The sequence below is a fragment of the Tinamus guttatus genome, unplaced genomic scaffold (genome assembly GCF_059628265.1).
Source record: "Tinamus guttatus ecotype Peru unplaced genomic scaffold, ASM5962826v1 Tinamus_guttatus_pri_ptg000249l, whole genome shotgun sequence".
Taxonomy (NCBI): Eukaryota; Metazoa; Chordata; class Aves; order Tinamiformes; family Tinamidae; genus Tinamus; species Tinamus guttatus.
This window is the reverse complement of record NW_028288783.1, coordinates 1,786,842-1,806,976: the sequence shown is the minus strand read 5'-3', so window position 1 is coordinate 1,806,976 and position 20,135 is coordinate 1,786,842. Positions and strand designations below refer to the sequence as shown.

The window sequence follows — 20,135 nt, the reverse complement described above, 5'->3', positions numbered from 1 at the left end:
GTCTTACTGTATAGCAACTAATTCTGTTATTTCTGAAGAAGTAATAGTTGAGCTCAGCATAATGCAACAAGTATTAGTTGCACTATACAGTTTTCTGCATATGTGAAAGGAAAATAATATTTTCTAATGACCTTAGGCATCACACTAGATATAGAATGCATGAATGATGCATGATTTTACAACCAACAAGGCTAAAGCCTTACTGGGCTCCAGAAAGCCCAATATTTATACCAGAAACCTGGTATTTCTTTTGTCTTGACATCAGTGATGTTGTCCACATGATCTGTAATCATACTGTATAAATGTGAGGCAAAAAAGATTATTTATTTCTAACATTTATTATGTATGCAGTTAGTGCATACATAATGAAGATATGCACATCCACATATGTATAAATATATACATTATCTATTTTATATCACTGTCACAAAAAAGTTTTGTACTAAAAGCTGTTTTTATGTCTTCTGATGCTTACATGCTAGTTGTTATTGTAGAACAGCTTGCAATGTTTCTTTTAAGATAAATTAATGAATTAGTTCTCAACTTCCATACACTGTCCTTTTTAAACTATAACTATTCTAGCACAGATTTGCTTAGTTGGCGCCTGATGAAGTATTTACTGGTGTAAATTGCAATCCTCCTGTCAGCTGCAGGGTTGTTTGGACCTGTTTTCCCATTTGTTTCCTAACTTTGGCGCTTTTCATTTTTTCATCTTTCCCTTCACTTCCTCCCACTCCTCCTCACACCTGCCACCTCGCTTAATGCTGCACAACATCCTCCCCTCAGAAAAGAGCTCCCCCCTTCACCATAGCAGACTTCACAAAATGTGCATGACACTGAAATGTTTTGAGTTTTTTCTTAAAAAAAAAAAAAAGTCTGTTTATTCATAAGAAATGACCTATATAGAGATTTTCAAAAGTAGGGCTGTGAGAGGGCACTGAATCCTGACTGTCACCTTCTTCACTCCTCCTCCCCAGGTTTTCAGAGGGGTCATGGCTCTTGCAGGGATAGCGAGGCTTGCTTTCTCCATAGACACAAGTAGCAGCAAACCACAAAGATTGTGGCTGTTTCCCCCGCTTTTATCATTCTCTTTGTCAGCCTGATCAGTCCTCAATGGTAAATGTGCTGCTCTGTTGTGCACAGCCAGCGGCTCGCAATTTGCTCACTATGTTTCATGAGACAGTTGTTTGTGGCTGTTTGGAACACATTTACCTCTTTGGGGATTTATGCGCTAGTTGCAATGCCAACCTCCATAGTGATAGAGATTTCTTTCTAACTAAAATAGATAATTAGAAGCTCGTAATTATTGGTCAAGAATTATCAGAGTGAAAAAAATTAAGCTCTTCATAAATAGTTCTTGGCAATGTCATCTCTTTACATTATCTCATGCCTAACAGCACTTTATTCGGAGCACTAACAAATCTACACTTCTGCTGCTGAGCCTCATAATTTTATATGGAGTAATTCCTTTTCTGAGTCAAAACTCTCTCCATTCTGATCACTCTGTATGTGTGCAAAATCCTAGGGATTATAGGAACTGTTTAGTCTGCTTACACCATAGTGCATCAGGTACTAGAGATGTGAAGGAATTGGGGGTGGAAAAATAATCTTTAGCTTGCCTACTTAAAATAGGAGGCAGAATATGAGCAGCAGACAACACAAACAATGGCAAACTCTCTTTCCATGCTCTTGGGTCAAATGCCAACTGTAAACTATGCGAGCAAGACAAAGGGATCCCAGAAAGCTTCCTTCCTTTTACCTATACCTGTTACCTTGCCTTTTACATATAGTAATAGCATTTTCTCAGGAAAAGCTGCTAGGAATGCAACAGATTCCACTCAGAGAGAAAAGCAGAAGAAAGAAATAAGGCTGTGGAAGAATTACGATGTTTGCCAGCACTTCCTAAATAATATCAAATGTGCCCAGATTTACATTTACTCCTATTTTACTTCAGTAAGATACAAAACTGAGATATGGTTTTATCAATAGATTTCCCCTAGCCTAAGCTCCGAGCAGTGTGTTGTTTAGGCAAACATGGACATTGCTTGACAAAACACAGTATCTAGGGAAGTGAGGGCAGATCTGGCAGTCGGGGCTCTAGAACTTTCAGTCCCTTATGCTAAACAAGGAATTCTGTTTCATTGCCTCTTTGTCCTCATCTATCCAATGGAAAAGGCTTGTTGCCCCATCTCATCATAAGGATGTTGGGAAAACTAGTAAAGGATATGGAACAGTTTTAAACTTTGAAGTCTTAACTGTGATTTATAAAAGTAATGAGCTTGTAATTACTGATCCAAACCATCCCAGGAATGTCTTTTTGATCTCTAACTTGCATGCAACTAACAAATGCAAATTGTTCTGTTGTCAAAGATACCTAGGGTTACACTTCATTGGGTCATCTGTAGATTTTATTTTCCGTTAGGTGGCATAATCCTTCTTGTTGAATTGATTGAAATGTATAACAAAATATACCATCTTAACAAAGAAGAATAAGAGGCTTTTCAAACAGCCTCTAATCCTTCTTCCCTTGCTAAATATCTAGTTGAGATTATATTTGATTAGACAAAAACACACACAGACACACAACCTAAAAATATCTACCCTCAGTGGAGATATTTTAGGCAAGAAAGCAATGCCACCTGTCTTATTTAAAAGTCTAAGTAAGTTGCAAACTGGGGTGCTTTAAACATATCTTCACCTTAGTGAACTTCCATAATGCATCCTCTCTCTGGATGATAGCAGCATGAACTCAACTTACACTCAATGGACACAGTAATCAAAGAGGACACTAGCAAGTCTCCTAGGCTTCCAAACTGCTAAAAAGCTGGTAAGCAACAACTCAATCACTCAAGCCTTTGATTAGCTGAGCAAGTATCTCTACAAGTGCTTCCCACTCACTTTTGAGTGGAGGTTGGTAGATGACCTTGTACCTTCCTGGGGTTTGTTCCTTCTCCAAGCTGTTCCTGCTATCCTCCTTTCTCCTCTCGTCTCTCTTCTGTTCTTTTGTTATCTTTCTCTATTTCCAGTGAGAGTTAATTTACCCCTTTTCCATGTACTTTCTTCCCCTATTAATTTTTATCCCTGTTTATCCCTGTTTATTTTCAATAGTAGAAATTCCCTCTGCCTTTGTTCTCCCTGACCTTTCTCCTGTCCAATATATTGCTCTTCCTTTTCTCATTTCACTGAACTCATCTGGAGTCCTTCAGGTTAGAAAAAACTAATCTACATGCAGTAGTAATTGCAGTATAGATAATGCCAAACATTTTACTCTGAGAGGCAATATACTTCCCAAGACTGTGTCATGATGTCTGGACCTGAAGGCGTTTATTGCCCCTACATTTGATCTAGGGATTATCACTCCCCTTGACTTTTAGCGCCTGCCTTCCCATATTATCTCCCCCCTCCCTTGCATGTAAAGTCCTTTTTTTTTTCCTCTCTCTCTCTCTCTTTTCCTGAAGCTTTCTCACTTTCTCTTCCCCAGAGAAGTGAAGACACTACATCTTGTTCTGCCAGTTTCCTACTGGGGAAGGGGGTAGAGAGACATATTTTATGAGACACACATAGAAAAGGGAGGGGCCAAGGCATTTTGGACACCCGGGTTTTTGTTTGGCAAATGGGCTGGGGCCACAAGTCAATATTCACATAAATGTAATATGTTTTTTAATCTGCATATTGATATACGCTCAGGTATCTTCAGCTCTGTGTGTGGGATATGCATTTTATGCAATTGTTTTACACAAATGTTTTTGGGTACATATTTTCTATATTATTTATAATACTATGATCTCAACTACAGATACAAATAAACTATGGCCAATTTAAAAAAAAACCTCAGTGTCACCTCTTGAACTTTTCCCTCTAGACAGCGCATGGACTTGGAAAAAGGCATGTGAACAGTGATGCAGAGTGAAATTAGAAAGATAGTTAAGGAAAAGTCCAATTGGCAGTAAGAAGGCTAACAGAATTGGCGCGAAGAAATAATTTTTCCCTGCGCTTCGAATTCTGAGGTTATGCTCAAAACTCTCTGACAAAAAGGATGATGTCCTTTTCACTCCACGCTGACACAAAATCCCCCTGCATTTGCTTTATTGAGGCTGCAGCATTAGGAGCGGCACTGTTAAGGCTGGACACATGGATAGGAATCTTCCACTGAACACAGATTACCACAAGCATAGCCAGCAAATCTCCCTGCATGTTTTGCAAGCTCCTTTTTTATTTCACTGGGAATATATTATATTAAGTACATGTAAATCTGTGTCACTATGGTTATGTCATGAAGCAATATCATGCATGATTAGATATAACACAGGAAAAAACAATTACATATTTTTTTAAAAGATTCTCTTTCTCTTTCAACCTCATCCAACTTTTAGGAATAAAACATAAGCAGTTAATAGCTCAGTTTAAGAAAACCTCGGTCTTTTCAGATCTGCAGACTGACACTAACTGGATTTGTCTTGCTTTACTTTCCCTATCCCTCCTTCTCTCCTCCTATTTTTCCTTTTACTAAAATACCTTGAGAAAAAGAAAAGAAAAAGAAAATCTGAGTATGTCATGAAAGGTGAAGGACTCTTTGCTGAAATAGGAAGAAGCTGGGGAGTGGGTGGCAAGGAAACACACCACGCTGACATTCCAGCATCACCCTTACCCACAAAATGTCCTTTCCCCTCTCCCATTTTAGGGTCACTGTATGATGCAATTAAGAACATATCAAACACAGTATCCAAAGAAAACAACAGAAATGGTGATTTCTGTTTTTATAATAGACTATTTTTAAATTCCACATTACCGACCCAGATTGTGGAGCAGTTCAAATTATCTCATCCCCAAAGACACAAAAAAAATCAAAACTAAGTCTTAATCCAACAGACAAATCACCTACTGCTTTACCAAAGCAGCTTCTTACTTGTTTTTATTCATTTTTATGAGGAGTTTGTAAAATGTTCATGCTCTACATATGTTAAGACTTATTAACAAAGTACCTAGAAAAATGAGCTATTAAGTTTTGGCAGGTAATTTTTATAGTGCATCCAAATTACGTGGGCTCATAGAAGAAATTTTCAAGTAACCATATAAGAAAAAAATTGTATCGAACAAGCATTTTTGAGCTATAAAATTTAAAAAATCTTATTTTCTGTTGGATACGTGATTATTGACTTTATACCATACAGTTCTTTCTGTGTTTAGCAACATTTGTTACTGCAGCAAAAAAACAGCATTAAGGAAAGTAGGAGTATAAAATCAATGGCATCACTTTCTGTCTTCAAATGTGAAATTTGGAAAAGAGGCTAAAAACAACACTAGCAATGTTATCTTATTAGTGGGCAAATGATGTGCTTGATAAATTTAATTGGCGGATAGAACTCTTAGAGCTATTACTGAGTGGTTACCAAATTGAAAACATTATGGGTAATCCTAAGGGGATAAGCAAATAATAGGAAAATATGAATATCAAAGAAAAAGAAGCTTTTGTTTCATTCCAATTTACAACTGTATCAGCCTTGTAAATATCAAGCCATGCTTGGATCACAAATCCTAAAAGATTTTTTCCAGTGCCTTAATGAGCAAATATCTCGAAGAGCAGATTCCATTACTGAAAACTACAATTCCTTATTTTTAAAATAAATGATAGTATTTAATTGTGCATAGTTACATTAGTATTGTTTCCAGATTGCTCAAACACAACAAACAATTCTATTTTGTAGCCATTTGAATTATTTATGTTTCCTAATGACAAAAAACTCACCAGTTTTGATTTTGGACCAAGGTGCTTGAGAAGTACACAGTAGTATCATTACCATAATAACTTCTGAAATTAAAACCTATCTAAAACTCTACGGAAAGCTAACATCCACTTCATTAACCATTCCTGTTAGTTTGTTTTCAATAATGCAAAAATGATTAGAAGTTTAATTTGTTAATCACCTGTGTTTTGACTGGCAGTGGATATATAATTCTCTGCAGAAGTCTAAACTAGCCCTTGCAGAAAATAAAATATGCTAATGCTTTATCAAGTCTAATAATATGAATAAAAAAATCAATCATGCCTAGGTTAATCATTGATGGATGCACAATTAATTTCTCCTTAACTCCATTTAATTTTAGAGGCAATGATGATCTGGAGTAAGAGAAATGGTTATCTGTCTTTGAGAAGGTTTAGTGCTTCACTTACCAATCATGTGGTTTGCAACATGAACTTGGATATCCCATTCATTGTAGAAAACCATCTGACATTTGATGCACTGGTAGGTCTTCTTCTAAAGAAACAAGGGTAGATAAAATTTACTCAAACATACAATTGGAACTGTTTTGTTACAATTTAAAATGCTGAGTTCAAAGTGGTTGCTTAAAGCTTTCCAGCAGTATTCTCATTAAAGTTTAATTAATAATATTAAGCAATAACACTGCAGCGATGCAGCACCATATACCTGAGTTTCTTGAAATTCTCTAGAGACTGTTTTTTTCCAGCTTCGTAACTCCACACACAGAGCAGTATTTCTAAAACATCAACTTTATATTCATGGAAAGCAAAATGCAGTGAGTATGTTTGGACGGTGACTGAAACAGCACTGAAAGAGATGTGAATCCTTCCTTTTACACCAATGAACTGGCCCAACTCTGTAACAGCAGAGAAGCCAGGAACACAGAAGGAACTATATCCTAAATCTGCTTCCTCCTCCTTCTTGACGGGACTGCAGGGTCTTCTCTGAGTTATATGCTCTAAGTAAGCGGATCATCAGGTTGCCAGGAGGGAAAAATCCTTGCAGTCTGGACAAACATTACTGTATTCAGGCAATATCTCCTGTTTCCCCTGGGAAGCCCATACTAAAACTGGAAAAGTTGTTTGGAATTCAACCAAAGAGAATCCAACCAAAATCCAAGCAAACCTACCACCCACTTTGGACTGGGCCTGACTTGCTTACAAAGCATTTGTGTGTACAGATCAGCTTTCAGTATAAATAGGGGAACATATTACTTTGCTCTCTTTCATGTATATGGAAAATCTTTCACTGATGTTTTGGCATCCTCTGAATTAGTTCTGCTATTTCACTTTTCCACAAAATATATCACTTGTCCAAAACATACTACAGATTAAACAACAATATCCTATGAATATGATTTTATTTTCACTTATTTTCTTGACCTAAACGGGCAAGAGATTTGATATTGGAAAGCTCTACTTTAAAAGCCCCTTAATAGCTGGAAGAAAGAGCCAGTAAGATTTTGCTTTTTCGTCCTAAGATCTTAAATCTGCAGTCTTCTAGACATCTAATGAGACAACTCATTCACAAAATTATTCAGCTGCACAACCGTATTATGAAGGACTAAAGACTTAAGGTAACAGTCCTGCAGAGCTCAACTATTGTTTCAGATACACAACGAATACAAGATAAATCCTGAAATAGCAAATCAGATCAAGAGATGAGTACCTTTTTGCAAAGCTGTAGGAACTTTGTCTACATTAGCCAAAACAAAAAAAAAAGCGATCAAAAAAATACCCCACAAAACTAAATACAAAGTTCAAAAAAGCTGACACACACACACACATAGTAAACTGAAGATTTACAGTACGTACTAGTGGGGAAGTAGTAGTTCATTAGCTACAGTACAAACAAAATAAAGCTAATAAAACTTGCCTTGTGAATATCTAACTTTTGAGGAGTGTTACATAGCAGGTATTACCTATTATGTTAATAAAAACTCTTTTATTCTGATTCAATGCCTTCTTAAAGACTTGCTGGATATGTCGTGACTAAAGCTGGATGCCTTGTCCCAGGCAGACCAAGTGCCCCTCCATTAAGCTTCTTCCTACTCCAAGCCCTTAGGCAGAAACTCAAAGACTTTTTCAACATATGTCATTTTTTCTTTCCAAGTTAACTGTAAAATTAGTGACTAATCAAAGTCAGCTCTGAAATTAAGTGTTCCTGTGGGCTTCTCTTTACAAATCTATTCCTCCTGATACCAAGAGGCTGTTTTAATTTTCTTGATGACAATAAGAAAATGTGTTGTGCTGTTTCTCAGTGGAAACAACCATAAGCCTTTTTTGCAGTTTTTCATTTAAATCAACTTTAGTTTTCTGAAATGTAACCAAATTAAATCCCTATGTAGAGAAATGAAATCAACGGACACACAGAAAACAAACCTGTTTTGATTTAGTTTTACAATTACAATTTGAAAAGCCTGCTGTTTAAAAAGATTCAATAATTTTTCTCTTGTTTTTGGTTGCTGTGACCATAACTGGTAGAAATTCACATGCAGTCCAAAGACTTACTATTATATGTAAGTATATTTAACCTTACCACACTACATCTAGATCTATCAAAGACCTCTAAATAATGACAGTCATGATCAAAGATTTATTATGCTAAGCTCTTTACAAGATGCTTTTTGATGCTGACATATAGAACTACAATATTGCATAAATAACAATCACTCTCCCTTTTTTTAAAACATGGTTTCCCTTTAGAACTAGTTAGAAAATATTTCTTACTCCCTGATGACTGGCACTATATATTGTTTATTAGCATACCCCTAGCATTATTCCTGATATGTGACTTTGTTCAAAAACAAAGAAACATAAACATAATGGCTGGTCTTTTCTCTTGTTAGCACTGCAATACAGAGTGCATGTCAAGAATTGTCGGCAAAATTATGACTGATGTACCTAATGACAACACACACAAAGGTTGGGTGTTTTTGAAGCTTAATGCCAAAAACCAAACTCATTTGACAACAACAGTACCAGGAAAAAAAAAATTACTAGCACTTGCTAGCCTCTTCAAAATGATCTGACATATCTGCAAAATCACACAGAGGTTTTCTTTTTATCATGAAGGCAGGAAATTTTCTTTTTGACTGCTGCTTGATCAAAAACTAGTTCTTTTTTGTTCATAAACATATTCTAAAATGTTGACATCAACTTTTATTACCTCAAAACACAGTCATCTCAAAGTGTCTAAACCTGCGCACGGCTAAGTTTTGATTTTAAAAGCAACTCCGTAAATTCCGCTTACTCTTAGATTTCGAACATGATCAAATGCGGTCCTTTTCGCACCACTGCGAACAAGCGGCACGTCGGTATTTCCCTGTGTTTCTGCAGAAACCCTGTGCCTCTGCCAGAGTGACAGCTCGGTCTCGGCAGCCTGGCGGGGAGCGCAGGGCGCCCGGCTGCTCCCAGGAGCTCCTGGCTCAGGTGTGTGCGGGGCTGCTCCCCGCTCCTGCCAGGGCCAGGCCTGAGAGGAGGCCGCATTTCCACAGACGTGGGGCAGGAGAGAGAAAAGAGCTCTGGGGGATCACAGCTTGGTGTCCCCTGCCTGGATAACCAGGGAGGAAGACTTGCTTGCGTTGCAGAAAAAGAGCATTGAGACCGAAGAAAAAAATTTAGTCTCTGAGGGAGCTGCCAGAGAGCCAGGAGGGCCAAGCTGTGCACAGAAAGCCCATGGGTCCATGATGGCCGTCCTTGCCCAACCTCGCTGTGGCCGCTCCAGCACCTATGCGGGAGGCAGCAGGATGGAGCGGGTGCCCAGGCTCTGCATGGGGATGGCGGGGACAGCTGGTGGCAGGTACATCCCTACCTGCCAGCATCAGCCTCCTGCCAGAGACCGCAGCTGGCCAAGGTCTTCATTCTGCCGCCAAACGCAGAAGTGGGTCAAGGCACATTTATTGTTGTAGAGTGATTTCTTATTAGCTTTGGATGCAGAAATATGCTTGAAAGGAAATGTGGACAAATCAAAGGAAACAAAAATCCACCACAAACAGGTCTCTGCATTTGCTGATGTTCCAAATGAGTAAAGAGAAGACAGTAATTTTGAGTCTGAAGTGACTTTTTTTGTTATCATGAAGAAATATTAACAAAATGCCAACATGTATTTTCCCATTTTTTTCATACTTAGAAAAAAAAAAGAATGTATTTTTAATTTTTCTTACATATTTGCTGATGTGGAAAAGGCTGCAGAAGAATATGTTTCTTTTGCAGGAGGCTTTTCAATAAAAAATTAACTTATATCAACTCAATTTCCATCTTTTTGAAAATTATTTGCTGGTGTTTGAGATTTTAATTATACTTCTGTTGTAATTTCCAGTGACTCTTCAAATATAAACCCCTTCAGATGCAAATATGTCCAGTCATGTTTCAGTTTTAAGTCCTTTCCCCGCTGCCTCATCTCCCCAAAGCAGCATTGCTGGTATTACAAACAGATATTGGAAATATACAGGAATTTCAAGAACTTGATTTTCAAAATACGTAGGGTAGTGCTTCAAGAGAAATCATGGCTTGAGTCTCCAAAAATTCCACTGGAAAAAAGTCAACAACTCAAGTGTAAATTTGCCTTCTCTGTGCTGATTCAGGCCTTCGATCCATGCAGAGCTTATGCATGCATCTCTCTAACCTTTTGAATAATTAATGTCACCTAAACCTTTAATTATTGCCCGAACCCTCACTTGTCACTTTCAGAATTTTCTCTCTATGAAGGTGTCCAAACTGTCCATGTCAAGGCAAATGAAGCTTTGCTGTGTCTATAAACGGCCCAAGAACATGATTTTTCCGATCAGTATTTCAATTCTGTGCCCCAGAATTTTATTTGCTTTCAAAAACAATGCAAATCAACTAATAAACACTTTACCAGGGATTTACAGTTCTATTCACAAGTACATTAGACCTTTCTGCGTAGCCTGGGTATCCACACATTTTCCTTTCTACTATTCCTTACCTTTGTATTACTTGAAAATAAATTGCATAGTCTACTTATCTGTCTACGCGCCACCTCCTTATCCAAGTCATTGTGAATTTTAACACCGGCCTCTTTCTGCCATTTCCCCTGCTTTGTACATCACCGTACTACTTATGCTTTCCTCCAGACTATGGATATGCTGCATACATTCAACAAAGTTAACACAAATAATGACTCTTACGGTTTTCCATTATTCACGCTTCTCAACATAACCTGTTTCAATTCACAAGACTCCTATGCTTTCCATATCCAAGTCACTATTTCTTTTCTTTTAATCAAATAAAGTAGCTCTCCCTACGCCATACTTACCCAACAGATTAGTCTTTTGTGCTATACTGTTTGAAAAGCTTTGCTATAATACTGGTAAATCATATTTACAGACTCTGTCAGTACTTGGGGCTACTCTCTCAATATACTCTTATCAGAGGTTTTAGGCATGATACTCCCTTTCTGAACCTTTGTCCTCTATTCTTCATCAAATCCAAACTTTTTAAGTGTTCTTCTGTCATGTATTTGATTAGCTTTTCTCTTATCTTTCTCACTATTTAAACACAACTCATGTAATGTTACCTGTAATCCTCACATCCACTGTTAAGTGTCTGTTAGCAGTATTTTTTCCCAGGTTATTGATACTTCTGTTTCCTAAAAAGAACTGTAAATATATTGGCTTAATGTTTCCTTTTATCTTCAGCTACTTTATTTGAAAGTTTAGGGATGGATCTTTTTCTGGGTTTGTGAGTCACTTTTCTATATTATATCCCACTACGGCACATCTAGTCCATACCTCTTTCTCTGTGGGCAGGCTATGCCACAAGCTCCAAGCGTTTTCTTCAACAATATTGTTTTCCTTGATTATCTATACTGCTTCCAGGCCTCCTATATCCCCCTTCTAACCAAATGCTTCTTCCCTATATGAAGTAACCAGACGTGTCTTACAGCATTTAAAACACTCTTTCTTCATTCTCCCTTTTGTGCATACAGGCTTGCAGACATTCCTTATTTATTCTATCTTCCTTGCAGACCTCTCTTGCACACAGTCATTCTGCTACCAAAAATGGCTTTGACATGTGCTGTTCACCTAACAATAATCTCCTGTTTACAAGCAGGTGAAGTGTTTACCCTTGTCACAGCAGGAAATGTGACTTTCGGTGCTTTTTCACTCCTCAAAAGCAGCACAGACCGAGGGCAAGGATCAATGATACAGCAGAGCCAACTCACTGCAGCCAAAACAATGATCCCACACTTCCCACATTCTCAAATCCCCTTCTCCCAGGCCGTTACTCACAACTACTGCTTCCCTCACATTAAATCCAAGTAACCTGAAAAGAGAAAGTCAGTATGTCTTCCCAGCAAATCATATGCAAAACCAAGTAAAAATTTGCACACTAACTATGGCAACTTGTCATGCTGCAAGCTGATTTTCACATTATTATTTTTTAATGTTAGCAGTGTGATCGGCTCTGCCTAAGACACAAAGGCAAGAATGGTCCCAGCTCAGAAGAGCTCATTTGTCCACTTACTCATTCTTCATCATAGCTCAGATTATTTTTGACAGTACCTTAATTGAGGATTTCTTTTCTATCTTCCCGGATGCTTATTTTGTCAACCTTAAGCTTTCAAAGAACTAAGCATATGTTAGACAGTTTCACTGCATAGTTAGCTATTTATCTTGCTTATGGGGCACTGTCAGCTTGCATTTTTTCTGAATTGACTAATTGCTAGCTGTTCCCATTGCTAATAGAACATCCTTTAATTAGTATTTCCTGATTGCTTTAAAAACATGTTCTTAATGATTTTATGAGGATTTTTGTATTCTTCTGCTTTTACTTAGCAGAGTCTAAAGTATAATGAGGTCTGAGTGCACATGCCTAGAGACAAAATACAATCAATCCTATAAGGTAAGCAAAATGAAAAATGGAGAAAAACATTATTTTTTCTAATTCCTTTCATTACGTTTACTTTTTGATTTAGCGCACAAAGCATATTCAGGCAGAAACATGAATATTCACTGTACTGGCCTTCCTTCTCCATCCAGGTTGAAGTCATTATAGTCCGCTCTCATGTCTTTTACCTTTCCATGCTGGATTCTGCATACACTCATCAGTGTCTCAGTTACAGACCGTTTCTTTCCCTACTTGGTGAAGGACATTAGCTTGCAACATCTCACATCCTCACACAGAACATACCGCATCTTGCAACATTTTTAAATCACGTCTCTTCCATTTGAGTTCCCCGATCTCTTAACTCTATTTCTTTGAAAACTCAGTACTGACATGAGTTATGTATCAGAAAAGTGACTCTTAACATTGTCAGTATATTTTATTTTCTCTCTATTACTTTATATCAGATTTACATAGTTCATGAATTAACTCACGGCTTTAAACACTGTGAGTTTGAACTGAGATCTGAAAAATAAATATGCTTCTTTCTTTCTATCCTAGGGCCCAATGCTGGTCAAGGCTTGGCTTTCAAACACCATGACCCCTAAATGCTGAGCAGTGTTCAAGAGTCAGGAGCTGAATGTGCCAAAACCGAAGTCTCTGTCAGCATCCTTACATGCTTGTCTCCTAACATTGCTCTTAAAATTGAAGAAGGCTACCAATTTGAAAACCTCTTGAGCCAGCAGAGAGCTGCTAACTCATCGAGCAGCATCCCAACACTCAGCCTCTCAATATGAGAGCAGCTACGCAGCTATGGACAATAAATTGAGACTGCATTAATAATTTTGCAGATCGTGTGGCATCAAATCACAGCAAGTGAAGCATGACTTGGCAGGTCTAGGATATGCAAGAAGCTGATATTCTGAGTAAGCTGATAGACTGAGTGATTTTTTTCCTCCTCTATTTTCCTTTGTTTTAGAAGAGGCATACTGAGACAGACTGACATTCAATAAAGCCACTACTTTCTTCACTAACAATCAGCAACAGATGTAGCCCAATAAAATTAATAGTTTGCAAGTATGCACAAGAGAATACTCTTTTTGTCTCCTTTCTCCATCACAAATTTTGTAAAAGCTCTCTGGATTTTAACAGAAAGGCAAAACTGGGGGCTCTTTATATACCTTTTAAAATTTATGTAATTAAAACACTAAAAGCACTTTTTTCCCACACTATATAAGCAGAGTCTGTGGAAAAATTAATGCTGTTTAGTTTCACTTTCTGAGAGCATGGCTCAGGACCCTTCCCATGCCTACTTGTCCGCTTTCAACTCAGCGTGCATTCCTGCAGGGTTCTGGGCAATATCTTACCAAGAAACTCAGTCATACAGAACTTCTGCTCAAAAATATGCAATATTCATACTAATGTACAAACAGAAATATATTACTCATACATAATATATAAGAAATTAATTTTCATTGAAATATCAGGAGGAGGATTAAACCCTTAGATGTTTCTCCTGCAATTAGCTCTGCACTTGTGGAAGTCAATGGGATTGCACAAATGAAGGCCTCACACGATACACTGGCAAGGCTGGCATTTACAAAGCTCTGCCTATGCAGAGAAGTACACTAGGAACAAAATTCTACAATTGCACCATTGTAATTATACTATTGCTCTATATGGACACTCTTAGGCCATATCAGTGCTAACAAACCTAGTGACAGTGTCTGAGCTGGCGTACAGCTGCTGCCATTGCAGTGATGCTTGACTGCGTGCCCAGCTGGAAAACCTCTGCTGGGGCAGCCCAGCCGCCCAAGGACGCAGTGTACCGGCAGAGCAAGCACTCCACTGAGCTGCTCTTCAGCACTAGCCACAGTCATTGCTCTAGCAATTTTTCCTGGTAAGGCATACTCACTTTCCTCTCAGGGAATTAGGGAAACTTCCCACTATTCCCCCTCTCCCATTTCAGCATCTTTTACTTTCATATTACGTCTTAAAATTCCACCAGTTCCTCTTGGGTACATCCTGTAATAAACTCATTTCTTTTTGCATGAGGCTTCAGTCTGCCATTTCCCCATCAGGAAAAAGAGACCACAGAATTTCTTTCAGAAGCAGAACGTCACGCTCCTGTGTTTGCAGGACTTCAAGCTCCATCCCATGGACTGCCAGCTGTGAAGCAGGGAACATAAGAAAACTGAGGAACTATGGTTAAGGCAGGTAGATCAGGAAAATCAGCAGGCATTGCAAACATTCCCTGAATGAACTTACAGAAGAAGCAGCAGAACAGGATCAACTGCAAACTCGCCACTATCAGTGATGGTTGCAGGATTTTCATATGCAGACTGTTGTGTTTCCTAGAGTATTTATTCCAGCCATTAGAGAAGAAAGCAAGAAGAGGACTGCTCTGGCAGTGGAAAAAAAAAAAAAAACAGATACAAAAGGAAATCTGGAAGCTTGCAGTCTCAGATCTTTCTCTTCTGGTGAACAACCTCATTTCCTATTGCAGAGTGTAGAGGAAGAAAAGGTGGCCTTCCAGATACAAAAAGCCAGTAGGTGTGCCTTTTTGTAAAGAAAGGTGAATGTAGATAATGTGCAAGAAACAGAGGAAATCCCTCTCTCACAGGATACCAAAACTGTGGAAGCATGACTAAACGGGACAAATAGTCCTCTTCTTTCCTATCTCCCACCCTGATTTATGTACACAAGCAACAGGCAACTTTTTAATGGCTATATGTGTAACAGTGGCTCCCTGGAGGAATTTCTCAGGCATTAGGAATGATCAATGAATGAGGTTTACATCCTGAGGAATTCAGAGCTTTAATAAAAACTGCAGACAGGATCATTTTTTCCCAGATTGGCACGTTGTTACTGGTAGAACCATACTGGGAGGCAGTAAACCATGTCGGGAGAAGACCTTCCTATTCATTCCCTGACTTGCGAAGCCACGTACTAGCAACAAAGGTTTAACTACCAAAAAAGGACAGGGTAACATGACATCTGGTCATCTGGTAAGGCAAAAGGCTGGTAAAAATGCCCATGGCAAGACACATGCTTCTACTGTCATGTCTGAAACTATATTTTATACAATTAATTTGTGAGGTGATGCAGGAAATGGAACAAATGGAAGACAGTATTGGTAAGGGAAAAAAATATCCTCTGATTTTAAACAACCAGACATAAGATCAATTGCCAGCCCATCAGAGAACTATGAGAGAACAAAAGAAGAGGACTCTTTAACAAGACGCCATGTACCTGGTGGTTCATTTGCGCTCATTTTGTACAGCTTCATGGAATAAGCAGTACTGGTACTACATGTTCTTTACAATGGTTAGCCCATTTGATGACTATGGTGACAGAGTAAAAAATCTGGGAATTACATTTGTTGTGTGAGACAAATAACACTAATGTTACAAATAACAACTTTATTGAAGAGTAGTAAAAAAACAACACTTCTTCATTTACAGTGATGTAAGAAGTTGTTCTGCAAGGACCAGAAAGACCATGGTTTCTTATAGATTCATTTCTTGTGAGTGACTTCTGTGTAAAAAGCAAGTATGAACTTCAGTTAAAGTCATCTTCCTGGTTTGGATCTCTACAAGGCCTCTTTCCTGTTGGATTCTATCACCTACCTGCTCACATATCTCCTCAAAAGCTGTAAAAGTTTTATATGCTTTGGGACTTCTACTCCTCTATAAAGTTTTGGCTGAAACTGGCCAACGATGGCTCTAAAGCTAGTGGGGCATTCATTGGAGGGAACCCTCCAGAGGTCTAGAGACAAGAAAAAAGACATGTCATGTCTTCCTACATCTTGTTTCCAAAGATAAGCGGGCTAGAAAGCTGGTGCAAATTACTTATTGTTACTACATACACCTGAGGGTAACTGTGTCAACACAGTTTTGACTTTCCACCAGGGCTGAGTGGAAGGGAAACAGGGGCTTTTAATACTGTGTATTTGGCGAGTAGACACGTACACAGGGAAAGTCCCATGAGGACAGTGGGCTGCATAGCTGACTTACTGGAATTCAAATCTTAGGATGTTTTGTCTCATAATGCTTTGTGGAACCCACACTTGCCCTCCCTGGAGATGCTTAAAACCTTCATTCGCTTTCCTACACCCCTTTCCAATACTGCCTTTCTTCAAGCAGGCACTCCCCACACTGCACTGTTCCACCGAAATCTTGATATGGGGCTCTTGCAAAGTTTGGAGAACATGTCATCCTTCTTCCTCTGATGCAAAGTTGTCCACAGGTTTGGAAAAGGTGCCTCTCCAAATTTCCCAACCAAAGCCTCTGAGAAGTAACAAGACAGGCAAGCAGAATTAGACTTTAATCACTACGAGGCAGGAAACTAAGACAGAAAACTCACTACAGTTACTCCTTTTGCTTCTGTTCCACAGCTCCTAGACAGCACATGGGGCTTCCTCTCATAGACTAAATTCATGACATGTACGAGAAGGTGGGAAGTCTGCTGCTGCTTAACTTGGTAGGATTTACAGCAACCATATAATATATAACAGCCTTGACATTAATCCAGGGAAGGCTCGGGCTGATAGCTCACTACTACAGGCGTAAAGACCAAGATGAGAAATGTTTAAGACTATGTCTTGCCAGCAGCTTCACACGGTTAAGCCAGTGAAATGCGAAGGTGGCCTACTGTGGCAAGCAAAGGTAGGGTAGCCCTTCCTAGAAATACATGCCTACGTCTGAAAAAATAACTTCTTGAAAACTGTGAAAATGATGCCAGAAGATAAAAAAGATATAATTAGGCAGTTTACTCGGAAACACTTCAAGCAGAAAATATGTTTGCTGCAGATTTCAAAGCCAAGTCTTTGAGCCAGCAACAAGCCTTCTTTACCTCTTCTGTCCCTGTATCCAAAATCTAGCATGAAAATCATTTGTTCTGGGCCTGGATTCACTGACAGGAAACCCAAGGCACTACTTTTTATGTTTACATTACAAGTTTATGTGCTTATTCATAAAAATCCAGTAGTCTGAATGATCGGCTCAGATTGCTGATGAGGATTATTTTAATTTCTTTATGTATTTCAATTAAATGCATGACTATTGATTTCAGTGCATTTGTTTCCGTTAAAAGCACACTGATTTATGTTGCTAAAAATGCTATTGTCTGCCCTGCCAAAAGCATGCATCTGGGAACATTTCTGGGTTCCTCATAGTCTTTTCTCTCCTCTCTCCGCCTCTGACTGCCAGTGCATGCTGTTGAGACAAACCAGCTACTTCAAAAGGCAGTTACTGTTCTCTATCTTTGTAAGTTTGGCACCATTTTGAGAAGGAGGGGGAGGAATAGGAACAGAAGAAAGGGAGATTCAGGGCTCATAAATAGAGAGAAGAGAAAAAAATAGTAATGGTGTAGTAATACACCTACCTGAGTTCCACTCTTTCTCTCCAGGTGATACTGCTTCTGGACTCATCTGAGGCGAGATAGATTGAGTCTCCAGGAGCCACAATCTCTCCACAGTTTCTGCATCCCATGACTCCTGTCTCATGGTTAGCCTGTGCCTTCCAGAACGGTGGTCCCTACAGGCCTATCCTGGCATCCAGCTCTGCACAAGAGCACCAGGACACATGGGGCAGCCCCAGATTCCCACTTATCGTCTGTTTCAGATGGTCTGATAATTGCTAGTTCTTCTCTCCTTTGCCTGGTGCCTTTGATCCTTCCTGCTGCAGTGTCTTTGCAAGTCTTCTGCAACACCTAAATATGCATTTTTATTCCTTCAGCCCTTTGGCAGTGTCCTTGCAGTGCCCCGTCTCTTCTCAGGACAGAAAAGCAAGGCTCTTCTTTTGTTATTAATGAAAGACTGCTTTGCCACAGGTATTCACTTAAGCTTCACATTCATAGAACAAGGTGATACATAACTTTTGAACTATTCCAAAAAGCAATCACACTTGCTGAGCTTCTACCAACTGGTGGATGTTACCAACGGGACCCCAAACTGAGCATGGTTGCACACATGCATGCACTAACATAAGGCAGGTTTCACCAGTAAACTCTTGATGTAGGCTGCAGTCCATTCCCTCCTCCCCCTGACATCCCAGCAATTAGGAGTGTAGTAAATATTATTGGTTATGCACGCACAACAGTCTTGAAATTTAAAAAGTAAAGGCCCATATTTATGCTGAGTCAGGAGTTCTCTCATCAGATGCATAAACATTAAGCAGGAACAAGAAAAATCAGGCTCCAGTTCTTTTTGAACACTGTTTTTCATCTTTCAAATGCTTTAGAAAAGTTTATTGTAGTTAAGCATGGTAACATATTTTGCAGGTTAAGTAGCTATCACTCATATTCTCTCCATAAGGAAAATGAAGCAGAGATGATAAACGTGGATCACTCCAAGTCGACAGAGCACATGAGTGATGAGTGCAGGAAAAGGACTGAGACCTGGTTGCCAAATCACTATCCATCAGACCAAACGCTATTCTCCACTTTTAAACATTAGCTATCACCAAGTTTATTATCCTAGCCTAAGAGTGTGTTTGCAATAGCTTAGTAACTTTACAAGAAACATACAGCCAGAACTGAGCATTTCACCAAACTCAAAAAGTATGTTAGGGAGTTTGCCATTTTAGAGTTCTTTCTAAGGTTATCCACCCACAAACTGCCCATTAGAAAGTTCCAGCCTGTTCCCTGCATTCTGGTAACTTATGGGCATTGCCCAACATTTCCCATCCCAACTGAAAGATGAAATACATCAGCTACCTCCCGGTGAAGATGATTTGGGGCAGCATGTTTCACTTAGTAAGTAAGAAGGCCTCAGAAGGTATATGTAGCAGCTCATCTGATAACATTATGTCCCATTAAGGCAAGGACACACAAACACATTTTTAAGTGTAAGCTAAAAAAGAGAAGTTTTCTAGGTCTAAAATGAGAACACTTGATAATGAAACCAGAAGTCACATATTCTAGTGTTACCTTTTTTCTTAAAAATGTATTTTCAAGTACTCTTACCCTTGTGAACAAAAACCGAGTAACAATGAGTATTCGGTACTATTCTCCATATTCTTCTTGCTTCTAGGGTGAAATGTCCTTTCAGTCAAGCTGGATATCTCAAACCACATGACTCCCAATAATAAAATGAAATATTCACTCCTCTAATATTTTTTTTTGGTTGATAACTTCCCCTAAATATCCTTCTTAAGTAGCTGTGTTCAAAATCACATTCGATTCAACAAATATCCTTCTTAGGGTTGTACCAAAGCCACTGAGTAATAACAACTTTTAGAAATCCAATTTGTTTTTACTGTTTGTGTTATATGCTTATGTTTTTGTTTCTCTCAGCCTCGACATCAAATCTATAGTGTTAAACCTTTGTGTATTACCACTTTCATTTTTTTTGATTCTCATTGCTATAACGTTTGGGTCATTACAATTTGAAACCACTATGATCTGTTAGAGAAATAAATTATCTTTCAAGGTTTCACAAATATGCATTTATGGTTTCAAGTACTAATGCTCTATCAGGAACTTGATAGTTTTGTGCCTCCTATGAGAAAAGAATCTGAAAGTC

General features: G+C 38.7%; 1 protein-coding gene across 5 annotated transcripts in view; it reads right to left on the bottom strand.

Annotated features, from left to right (window-relative positions):
• The window catches only part of ZNF521 (zinc finger protein 521), a 228,823-nt gene that overhangs the window by 111,642 nt on the left and 97,046 nt on the right, over positions 1–20,135 (bottom strand). For all 5 annotated transcript variants that reach the window (XM_088526660.1, XM_088526657.1, XM_088526661.1 and 2 more), the window contains one exon: positions 6,173–6,257. In XM_088526660.1, the coding sequence (XP_088382786.1) occupies positions 6,173–6,257 (85 nt within the window). The remainder of the gene's footprint in view (positions 1–6,172; positions 6,258–20,135) is intronic.